Here is a 12,697-nt window from a genome sequence, read left to right as displayed (position 1 = left end):
TCTCAAACTCTAGTCATGAGAGACATGTTACCACTTTGTGTTCATGAACTATGTGTATTATCATCAGACGCACCATTAAAATAATCTAACGCTCTACATTTTCTCAGTTACATGTAACTGTGTTTTAATTATTACTGTAGAATCTATCTGGCTTATTGTGCACTACATTATGTTTTAAAACGCTCCTGCAATAGCCTGGTCACCCGTTATAGAAGCATTTGGTTACAGAGAAGCATCCAAATAGTCCAGTAGAAAATTCATTGAATCTTTTCACAAAATTCTGTATGGTAGATGGTAAAAGGCATAAATTATTTGTAATTCTTTGTTATCAGAAGCATTCGGTTACAGACAAGCATTTAAATAGTCCAGCAGACATATAGAATGAGACCTGGCATTGTCTTGCTTAAATGACTGTGTTTTTATGATCCCCTGGAAAATTCATTGAATCTTTTCACAATATTCTGTACGGTAGATGGTAAAAGATGTAAATTATTTGTAATTCTTTGCTTGCATTACCAAGGGGGCACTATTACCCTTTTTCCACCGACGCGGAATGGATTTTGAACCATTTCCGCGTGTTTCCACCGAGACAGCAAACTAGCAATCTAATCTGGCACCACAGTATACTTGGTTTTTCAGCGCAAACCCCGAGCTGTATAAACACCACACATGAAGTAAATACAGCTAAACACAGATACATGTATTGTATTTTAGACTGGATTTGATGGATGTTCGTGTCATGGAACTTTAGTGATGTTTTATTGCTGAGTCGCGGTGAGAGCGAAGCACAAAATGCTTCTTACGTCAGTGAACGAAAGAAAACAACAACAGCGGCAAACACGTCTACGTCTCCTTATCACCGATGGCTGATCGATGCTTTTTGTATAAAAACTGTCTGTAACAACAGCACAAATCCCCACAGATAATCTACACACTCCATCATCATGTTACTGCTCTTTACTTTCATTGTGTAACGCCCGCCATTGATGACGCAGACTTGGTTCCCAAAAACTGGTGGAAGTGCGGGTCGGTTCTCTACAAAACAGCAAGGTTAAAAAAAACCCAAACAGAACCGGTTCAAGAACCATGGTTCTTTTGGTGGAAAAGCGCTGTATGTGACACTTACTTGTTCCCAATCTAGTCTAGTCCAAGTCTAGTGCAAGACAAGAAACATTGATGTTAGTCTAAATAATGTTAATTTAGAATGTAATATGTGATGGTTTGCTGATACGGACTGATACACACACACCAGCATGTGAATTAAGGCGGTGCCAGATCTTTATTCCCACTTTTAAGTGTTTAAACACCAGTTTTTCCTTCACTGGATGAAAAACAGTTTTCACACATTTTAATTGTCATTTTTATACATTTGTACATTTTTTTCTAATAAACAGTACAAAGTTTGGACTTAATAATGACCATCATGGCTTTATTCTTGCATAACATAACAGCACCTGTATAATATTTATTATTTACTAGACACTACTAAGTTTTAATGGTGTTTTTCACTCAGGTTGCATAACTGTAACATGCTGGAAAAATAAAAACCCTCACAGAGCTGACTAACACTGCAGCACATGAAGCCAGAATCACTGATTTATTCTCTTCTGTATTTCATAAACTGCTCATTATTACAGTTTTACACTTGACACAATCCCTGACTGCACACTTTCACTGGATGCTGGATCAGTCACTAATGCTGATCATGTTCATGTGTGTTTTTAGAATCTAAACGTGTGCAAACAGGTCAGCTGATGGATCTCTCAGATGATTCAGAACTTTATAATGTGGACACCATGATAAATGACAGATTTGGGTCTTTCCAGTAAACGCCTGAACGTTCTGTCCCGTAAATCCCCGGTTCAGGACTCTAACCAGGGTTGCCAGATTGAAAACTGTTTCCACTCCTGGCTTGTTTACCATCAGTCGTGCAGTCTTAAAGTTGGACTTCCTGCTTAAATTCTGTCTGTTGATTTTATTTAGTGAAATTAAGTTAATACCTCATGAACATGGAAGATTTTATTTGCAGTATTGCACATAATGAAGAAAAACAATTCTAAGATGCTGAATTATATAAATTGTGCACTGAATATAGCACAGATTGCAGAAAACATAAGCTTGTTTTCATAAAGTGCAATATACAGTACTAAAAAGTGGTCAGAAGGCCACTGGTTCAAATCCCACCATTGTTCCTAAACCTTAGTTGTCTCCCTGCAGCATCCTCTAGTAGTCCTGAATCTGAATAACCAATAAAAAGCTTTTTTCTGCTTGGTACTTTTAGGGTCAGAGCTCTGCTTACATCTCATGGAACATAAACAACCCCAGTGCAACATGTTAAAATATTTGTGAACAGCACAATTCACTCTGTCAACAGGCAGAAGCTACTGGCACTGTGCTAAAACTGGTGTTTTGCATCAATAATGTGCATCCATGTTCATCTGTATATTTACAGTATATTTTACAGCAATATTTGAATATTTACATCATCTTTTACAGCACATTATAACAACATTTACATTTAAATAAAACAGTAAAACCTAAAGGCAGTTGGTCAAAAATTCCAAAAGATCTGGTATTTTTAATGCACTGTTTTAGTCATTTTAATTTTACTTAATGAAAATATAGTAATATAATAATAATGACCTGGCAAGTGCAGCCAATTGGGGGGGGGGGCAGTGCGGTGGGGGGTTGAGTTCATGTCGTGACCCCCCCCGGTAGTTACGCCCCTGTCTCCCTGTGTCTGTGTGGGTTTCCTTCGGGAGCTCCGGTTTCCTCCAACAGTCCAAAGACGTGCAAGTGAGGTGAACTGGAGATACTAAATTGTCCCTGACTGTGTTTGGCATTAAACTTGTGAACTGATGAATCTTGTCCTGTCATGAACGTAACCAAAGTGTGTACAACATGACGATTAAATCCTAATAAATAAATAACTGTAAGTTGCTTAGGATAAAAGCATCTGCTCAATGCTGAAATGTAATATAAATATGACAGTTTTGTTTTTCTTTAATGACCCTGGCATAAAGATTGTTCCATGCGCCAAGTACTTATGGTCGATTATTTATACAGATGATTAAGCATATCATTAATTTTGCATAACTTATTGCATAATAACTTATATGGTGGCTCGGTGGGTAGCACTGTCACCTCACAGCAATAAAATACAGGGTTTAAATTCCAGGTCAAGTGGTGCAGGTCATTATTGTATGGACTTTGCATGGTGCGTCTTTCCTACCCAGGGAATATAAACACAACAAACGGATTCAAGTCCACTTACTTTTGTCCAAATAGTGCATAAGAAGGAAATCTGTCCATTATGGCAACCCAGTCTCTCGGGCAGCTCGGATGGAGAGCTCTGCCTACCGCGCATGACACAATTTCTGGAAAAGTCCAACATCACTGAGAGGAGGGGAGCTGGTCAGGACGACAGGGTTCGGAACGCGTCTCCACCTCGCGGTATAAATAACGGTGCGCGCGCAAACAGAGGAGCGCAGATCCTGCAGCACCAACACACACAACGGTAAGTGCGCATTAATCTTACACACACACACACACACGAATAGTATTACAACACAGCATAGTAAATAACTGGCTTTGCACATGAACAGATGAGACTCATGTCAGAACAGTGAAAATAACATTTAATCTATGAAGTTTGCAGGGTTTCAACTAAACAACATTTGCACGTCCTATAATATTTGCATTCAAGTAGCAGTAACAACTAACAAGCTCACATTTTATCTTCTAAATTTTAAGTGGGTCACTTGTGTGGGTCCATTGATGTGACCCACTTTAAATTTTACGATGATAACATATTCTTCTAAATGAAATAATGTCTAGTTGCAATTGCATTGTGTTGTCCAGTATGGTTCCTCCAGCCAACACACACAGACTGGGGTTTGCTTGTATTTATTATTATTATTATAATTTTTTTTATTATTTAAATCCATCTGCAGTCCTGTTAAAGTTCTACAAATTACCCTAAAAACGCACGTTGTCCACAGAATCCAGCTAAAACCCTGATGCAGTATAATAGTGGATTTACGGGTACTGTGCTTAAACTAGTGTTCTGCATCAATAATGTTTATGTTCGTTTGAATATTTACTAATATAATGTATATTTACAGCAGTAAGCTATACTAGCCCACTGCTGGAATCCAGGGTTCAAATCCCTGCATACAGTCTGCATACAGATCATTGGCTAACGCTCATGGATTGGTGTCCTGCCTGTGGTGTATTACTGTATTGCGCCCACAGTGACCCTGACCATGATAAAGCAGTGATAAAGCATGAAAATAAAACAAAAGTCATTTGGGAGAAATAGAGGCGAATTACTCGAGCCCCTGGACATTTTTTGGTCACAGTTAAGTGACAACTGTACAGTTTGCAAGATGTAGAAGTAGGGTTTTCAGAATATTTCTGCTATGTTGGAAGGGTAATAGTGCACAACATGCAACACAATCTTGTATAATAGCCTTTAGGCCCACGGCAATGTAACACTTGCTTGACTGTGGACAGTGAAACCTGTGATTCAGCACCTTTGTACTTACATTGGTTTGTAAAGATGATTTTGGGACCCAAAGAGCGAAAATGTATGATTTGCTTACTGAGATCTGTACAGAGCTTCCTACACTTTCCCACTGTGAGGTTTGTGGTCTCATGAGTGCAGTCAAACTAGCCCTGTTTATAGGGGCACAGAGAGGTCAGCAGCTATAGTCAATTATAATCACTAATCCTAAACACTGAGTTTATGTGTATAAAATCAAATATTTACTTCTATATTTGAGGCAACAGTTTGGGTAAGGCCTTTTTACTGTTCCAGCATGACTGTGCCAATAAAGACATGGTCCTGACCTCAACCCACTGAGCAACTTTGGGATGAAATGGAACACTGATTGTGAGCCAAGTCTCATCCAGTATCAGTGGCTGTGGAAAGTCTTCCTAGAGTAGTGAGGGCAGACTGTTATGCCTCAAGGTCAGGTAGAATAATGACCATGGTTTAGTAATGGGTCCAGTGGCATTTAAATCGTCCTTCTCTGGTATCAGATGTCTGAGATCAGTTTTGTCCGATTGTGATGGTTCTGTAGTCAGCAGCTCATAGTGTCCACATTTCTGTATTTGTTCTGCATTAAACCGTGCGGGTTATATAACCGGCTCCCTGCACGGACCTGGCAACCGCTCTCGATGCACTGACGCAGCATGAAGTATTCTCAAAACATAACAGCGCTGTGAGAGAACTGAATGCAGGACTAATCCTCCTCTCACTGAACCTTTTATTAATCCCGACTGTGAGTTGTGGCACAGATGCTGAAGCCACTGTGGACACGGGCATCGCACCCATTGGTACCGACTCTCAGGACAGGACATCCTTCTAATCACAGAAGTACAAATGGTCACTTTTTTTACAGATTAAAGATTTTTACAGTATCCAAACATACCAGGGTGGTGGTGATATATTGTAAGGAATTGAGGGATGAGGGCCTTGCTAAGGGGCCCAACATTGGCAGCTTGGTGGTGGTGGGACTTGATTCAGCGACCTTATGATGACTAGTCCAGTACCTTAACCACTAAGCTACCACTGCACATTTTGAAAATGCTTTATCCAGAAGTGACTTATAGTTATGACCATGTACAATCCAAGCAATTGAAAGTTAAGGGCCTTGCTCAAGGGCCAACAGTGCCCACATGGGGGTGGTTGGGAGTGGTGGGGCTTGAACCAGTTAGTTTCTGATGAATAGCTGGTTTAAACCTCGCCTCCAGTCACTATCTGTGAGGAGTTTGTTATGTTCTCCAGCATCTACAGGTTTCCTTGAAGCACCATACCCAAGAACTTTTAGAAGACAGGTCGGCTGCTCATATCTGTCCCAGCTTGTGTGAGCAATGTGTGAATAGGTGAGTGAGTGGTGCTTTGTGATGGTTGGCTTGTCCAGGGTTTGTTCTTTAAGGTGGCACCAGACCCAGTGCGACCCAATCACAACGAAGCAGTGGCTAAAGGTAAATGAATAGAGGAAAACAGTGACCCTGCTTCTTAATTGCTCCTTTGTAGTGTTTGCCTAGTGGGTCGAGCTGTGGGTTACCAACTGGAAGGTTGTGGGTTTGAATCCCAGGTTATTGGGCCCTTATGCTCTGACCCCAGCTTCCAAACAAGCTGGAATATGCAGGAAAATAATTTATTTATACTGTACATGTGTATCTGTACATAGGACAAATATTATGGTAAATTTTTTGTTTACCAGTGTAATTAGCACTGGTTATTACATTCTTACTTGTGCTTAGTTATTAGTTCTAATATCTGGTAACGTTCATAGCAGCTTTAAGGGCGTTAGACGTCTGAATGAGCATCATCACCTCTGCTTGGTCTCTTTGTGGCGCCTGCTGTTGCAGAGACAGAAGCGTCTGTGAGACGATGACTTGCACAATTGCAGTGTGTGAAAATAACCACATGGTGTAACATTACATAATGATGTCCTCTACCTGCCCTGGACTGAGACTCTCTCCCCTGCACTGAAGAGATATGGACAAAAGTATTGGGACACCCCTTCTAATTATTAAATGTATGTATGTAGGCAGCTGTAGCCTAGTGGTTAAGGTACTGGACTAGTAATCAAAAGTTCAAGCCCCACCACCGGCAGTTTGCTGCTGTTGGGCCCTTGAGCAAGGCCCTTAACCCTCAATTGCTCAGATTGTATACTGTCACACTACTGTAAGTCCCTTTGGATAAAGGTCAAAGGTCAAGAGTCAAGAGAGGTTTATCGTCATTTCAGCTATATACAAGTACATATTAAAACGAAACAACGTTCCTCCAGGTCCAAGGTGCAACATAGAACAAAATGCAAGACAGTACAGTGCAGTGCAGGTAGACAACAGTACAGTAATACGAGAATGCTTAAAATAAGTAAAGGAAGACGAGACTAGAGACAAGTGTTGGTTAGTACATGGTACTGAGTAAATAATGGTGAGGTAGATTATACACAAGTTATGTGTATCAGTCAAGTTAAGTCAGACAAATGTATATAACGCTTCTTACTATGAACATTGTCTCACATCAACTTTACCCCTGCTGAGCAAGCCGAGGGCGACAGTGGCAAGGAAAAACTCCCTTAAAAATTACAGGAAGAAACCTTGAGAGGAACCAGACTCAGCAGGAACCCGTCCTTCTTGGGTGGCCTGGAGGAGTTCTTTATTTTTAATCCAGTCTTCGAAGAATACCTGGACATTATAAGTTCTGGACATTTTTGTTGCAACATGCCAGATTCCTGATTTGGGTGCCAGAATTAGGTGTCTTGTATCCATCCATCCATCCATTAACAGCAACAGTCTAGGGAAGGCCTATTCCTGTTCCAGCATGACTGTGCTGGTCTATAAAGACATGAAGAAAAGCAGTCAAACAAGTTGCTCCACTTGTTTATTACCCTAATCGCTGAGCTACTAATTTGCATAGCAGAACATTTAGGTATTTTTATTTGCAGCATTCCTAAAGCAATATATGTAAGTCCCCTCTGCCTGAGATCCTAGGTTCAAATCTCTGTAGTGCTATCAGCCGGTTGGGCGTCTACATTGACACGATCGGTTATGTCTGTGATTGGCATCCTGTCTGCTGTGATTTTAGGAAACCACACCCACCGTGACCCTGGAAAGAATAAATTAGGGGAGTGGCCGAACAGCCTAGCCGGGGGTAGGTGCACTTGTCAGTGTGCTCTCAGTGCTGGTTCCAAGCCCGGGTAAGATAATGAGGGCTTCATAAGGAAGGGAAATCAAGGATGCAGACCAGAATGTTACGTGATCTCTGAATACAGGAGCAGCAGAAAAAGCAAAAAATAAAATAAAATTGCTGCATTCTGATCCAGACTTCCAAACTTGAAAGTCTGAATGCATATATGCACTGAAAATATATTCAAAATCACCATCAGTAGCCAATTGTGAACGAATTAGAATCTGCATATGCTATATTATCAGCTAGCTTAAGAATTACGGGATCTAAAGGTGTTAGACTGGTTCAAGGATGCGAGAGGGACCACAAAACCAGGAATGATCGTCATGTTTAACATTTCTATAAGTTCATTCGACTTTGTTTCTCGTTTCTGTAGCGTTTACGTTCTTGTAAGAGCCGGACTCGATGAAGATGAGGGTGTGCTGGTCTTTGCTGGGCCTTTCCCTCCTCTACATTTCTGCTGAGTGTCTGCTTCCACCCTCCGAGCAGGATCTCAAACGTGAGTCTAACACACACACAATATGGTCAAAAGTTTGTGGACACCTGACCATGAGCTTGATGGAAATCCACCAAATCCAGACTCATCGATCCAGTGGCAGTTTGCTTTATACTGTTTCACCCCGTTCTTGGCACTGCACAGGATGATCTTAGGCTTGTGTAAATCCAGACTCCTCAAAACTTGGCAGTTTTGTACCAAGGGCTTGTGTCCTGCTGCTTTATTGCTTAGCTGTTGTCATTCCAATGATTTGCTTTACTTCTACTACAAATTTGAAAGCTCTAGCTGGTCAGAAAATAAGGAGGTTTTTAATACGACCCATTCAACTGCCAGTTTTTCCACACATGTAAGCATAATTTTATTAACGTCCAAGTCCATTCTGACTCCTGGTGACCATATGAATAATGTTTCTCCAGAACATTCTATTCAGGGTTTGTAATGGCTCATTAATTCTTGTTGCTGGCCATCCTCTTCCTCTTTTACCTTAAACTATAAGCCATAATTGGCCATAATTGTCCTTTCAGATAAATCAGTTCTTCTCATAATGCGTCCAAAGTAAGAGCTTTAATAGCTGTGGCTAATAATCAGACTAAGTGTTAAAGTACTTTGAAACACTTGTTTGGAGTAGCAGACATGATGTTTTAATGACAGCTCTCTATCTGTAGAGATCTCCCAGGCTGGAGAGAAGTACGTGGATACTGAGATCCAGAATGCCATAAACGGCGTGAGAGAGATGAAGACCGTGATGGACAGGTCAGAGGAAGACCACAAGAAGTATCTCTCCACCCTGGAGAAAACCAAGGAGCAGAAAGAGGCAAGATAAACTCCTCGCTGAGTAATACGTTTAACCTTTTTACGTTAAAGTGCTCAACCTTGAGGTGTCCCCTTGTGCATTAGGATGCTCTGAAGGAGGCCCAGGAGATGGAGGAGAAGCTGAACGAGGAGCAGAGCGTCTGTAACGAGACCATGAAGGCCTTGTGGGAGGAGTGTAAGCCGTGTCTGAAGAACACGTGTGTTAAATATTACTCACGCACCTGCAACAGTGGCTCCGGTCTGGTGGGCCGACAGGTGAGACCAAAAAGCTACAGGTTTGATCTTTTTGTATGGTCAAGTGTTTAGATTTTATTCAGGAACATGCTGCTGCCATTACTACAGGTGCGCAGCAGACACAGAAGTGTTGGGCACAAGACAGGACGACCCTATCAGGGTTTCTGGTTACTGCCGACCAGTTGAGGCGCCTGAATGGAGAAGGGGCTTGAGGCTGATCGCAGGGTGTGGTTTGGCACACGTAATACTGTAATCTATGAGATCTCACCCCTGAAAGGTCCTATTCAATCGGGGGTGGTGGCAATCTGCTACGACTGGGTAGGGTAGCCGAGATTCTATATAGACATGACTGGCTATGTCTGGTGGGTGGCTGAAGCCCCATGATGGGTTGGCACCATGGCCGAGGTGTTTTCCTGCCTTGTGCCCAGTGGCAACCCTGACCAGGATAATTTTGTCAACAAAATCTATAAATAAATAGAAGTAATTCACATTTTGTTGTTGTTCTTCAGCTGGAGGAGTTTCTGAACCGCTCCTCGCCCTTTTCCATCTGGATCAACGGTCAGAACATGGAGACTCTGGAGAGAGAAGACGAGCAGCAGAGGCAGCAGTTTCAGGACCTGGAGAGGCGCTACGTCGACGTGGCCGATGGGGTGGACAGCATGTTCGAGGACAGCATGAAGGTGTTCAGCTACATGCGCTCCCTGCACCAGCCCTTTTTCTTCAACCCCTTCCACAGGATCTCCCGCCTCCAGAGGTCCGTCTTCCAGGAGCCACAGTTCCACAACATGTTCCGGCCCATGATGCAGATGACTCAGGGTGTCTTTGGGTCCTTCATAAATGGAGATGTGGACTTTCCATCTGAAGGTGAATTAACCAAAGCTTTAATGTAGATGGATAGGGTAAGGGTTAGGGTTAACCCTGGATATGGTGCATGTTTATAGTGGCAGAGCAGACCCCTAGACACACAGCCTAGACAGGGTGCCAATCCGTTGTAGGACGTAACACACACACACACACGTTTACTCACTTACGTCTAGCAGCAGTTTAGAGCAAGCTATACAACTTTTGCAAGATTTAAGGAAAAAAGATGGAGCACCTCTAAGAAACCCATTCAAAAACAAAACACTTGGGTCATCAAAGGCAACAATCCAACCAGAGTCACCCATGTAATCCATGTTGCTGTGACCCATGGTCTGCACCAGCTACACCACCAGACTGCTTATTTTTATAATTACATAAAAGAATTCTTCCTTCTGGCTGCTTCTGTATTTAACAGATGCCATGGAGGTTAATTCTAGTCCACATACCTGATTTGGCACGTTTTTTACACCGGATCCCATTCCTGACGCAACCCTCCTTGGGACTGGCACTGAAAGTGCTCTGGCAAGTGCACCTTATAATGGCTAGGCTGTTGGGCCATCCTGCCTTACCTACCAACTGGGTGATAGCACCACTGAGATTCGAACGCCGGATCTCAGCTGTAGCAAGCTAGGGTGATTAACAGCTGCACCACCTGAGTGCCATTGTTTAGAACTATTAAACATTTACTTCTGGCTCTTCAGCTGTATAGTGAATAGTGAATAAATTAATGTACAAAGTGAGGAACTTTAGATATTCAATCGATTGAATTGGTGTTATGATGCTTGTGTAAAGGATGAGTTGCTGACCTGACCACTTGCCCCTTGTGGACAGATGGCGACACGAATGAAGACGTCATCATAACCAAACCGTTCGGAAATGATAAAATGACCTGCAGGGAAATCCGGCGCAACTCGGCCGGCTGCGTTAAGCTGCGAGAGGAATGTGAAAAATGCAAGGAGATTCAGCACATCGGTGAGTCTGTCTAGCATTTAATAAACAGAGTTTCCGGAACGACGATTGGCCTGTTGTTCAGATTGGCGGGACTAAGCCGGATGGGGTCTATCTCTCATGGTGCAATTACGACCTCTGCTGGCTGATTGATGGCGCCTGCACAGAGATGAGAAAAGAGTGCTGTCAGGGTGTGTCTCTCCGTACACAACGCTGAGCTGCACTGCACTCGTCAAAGTGTAGGTGATAAGATGCATATGGCATGCTGGTGACCCCCCCACCCTTCTGATTCTTCCTTACTTGTGAAATGATTGCACTTTCTAATGATGATTCGGTACTTTTCTGCAGATTGTTCTGGAAGGAAGCCTCTGGAGGGGCCGCTGAAGGAGCAGCTGGAGGAGGCTCTGGCTCTGGCTGAAAAATACACAAAGAATTACGACAGTCTGCTCAGGCACTTTGATGAGGAAATGTTTAACACCTCCAAACTGCTGGAGACTCTGAGCAAGCAGTTCGGCTGGGTGTCTTCACTGGCCAACCACACCACCAGTAAAGACGGCATCTTCAATTTCAAGACAGTAAGTCTATTAGTCGATGCCAACATGCCCATACAGTATATTGACACTCAACATAGCCACCACGCTGCTCGACGTATGGAGGTAAATTTAACACCGTTCTGTGTGTCATTAAGGTCATCTGCAAGGATAACGAGGACTCGGAGAAGCCAAGTGACACCAAAGTGTCAGTTAAACTGTTCGACGAGCCAGAAATGAACTTCACCATCCGAGGGGACATTCCTTGGACTGATCCCAAGTTCTCTGAGGTGGTAGCACAGGAGGCTTTGGATCGTTACAAGCAGAACTCTGTGTAGGTATCCGTAAAATGGGTCCAGAAGATTCTTCCCTGGAGATTTTTGTTGCTCTAAACATGAACGACTTTGTTGTATTTATTAGAAAATACTGTTTTTTTTGTTTTTTTGCAGAGTTGTGAAGTAGACGTGAAGGAGACCTGGAAGAAACGACCGAAGCCGATGGAAAACGTTCTGCATTAGCATCTCACTGCATACAGACAGCTGTTGTAGAGTTTAGTGTGATGTCCTCTGTCCTGCTTATTCCTGCTGTATGATCCAAAACTACAGTAGTCAATGATATCCTGACCTTTCTGTGTGGAAAAAGTGCTTCCAATTACCTTTGAAAAGCTGCACACTGAGAAATGATAATAAAACCTATGAATGAGACAGACTTATGATGACTTATTTATTTATATAAGAAGTCCCTATGTGAAGGGTGCACAGGTTTCAAGGATGGCTGAACAGCCTAGTCATTGGAAGGTGTACTGGCCAGTGCACTCTAAGTGTCAGTCCCAGGTTGGAATAAAATAACAATTTAACTACAGTGCAAGTAAACACAAAGCTATTACTATAAATAGATGCATAAACTGAATCTCAGCAGAGCACAAGACCTGGCCAGGCGTCCACACAAACACAACCGGCTGTGTTTGAAGGAGGGAAGGTCGATCTCCCTGGGAATGGTCCTTGTGTCTGCCCAGAATGGAGGGTGTGCGGGCTATGTGTGGGAACCCAACGCTGGCAGGTGATAAGAAGTGCCAGCAGATTGGACGTGTGTTGAAGGGAACATGTG

At 42.7% G+C, this 12,697-nt stretch overlaps 1 protein-coding gene across 1 annotated transcript; it reads left to right on the top strand.

Annotated features, from left to right (window-relative positions):
• Positions 1–3,426: 3,426 nt before the first annotated feature.
• On the top strand, positions 3,427–12,294 carry clu (clusterin). The gene is made up of 9 exons (XM_063001018.1): positions 3,427–3,517; positions 8,085–8,207; positions 8,870–9,018; positions 9,102–9,272; positions 9,761–10,115; positions 10,944–11,084; positions 11,409–11,635; positions 11,749–11,924; positions 12,040–12,294. The coding sequence occupies exons 2-9, from the start codon at positions 8,114–8,116 to the stop codon at positions 12,050–12,052; spliced, it is 1,326 nt and encodes a 441-aa protein (XP_062857088.1). The 5' UTR covers positions 3,427–3,517; positions 8,085–8,113; the 3' UTR covers positions 12,053–12,294.
• The last annotated feature ends 403 nt before the right edge of the window (positions 12,295–12,697 follow it).

This window comes from Trichomycterus rosablanca, chromosome 9 (genome assembly GCF_030014385.1).
Source record: "Trichomycterus rosablanca isolate fTriRos1 chromosome 9, fTriRos1.hap1, whole genome shotgun sequence".
NCBI lineage: Eukaryota > Metazoa > Chordata > Actinopteri > Siluriformes > Trichomycteridae > Trichomycterus > Trichomycterus rosablanca.
This window is presented reverse-complemented; position numbering and strand designations above follow the sequence as displayed.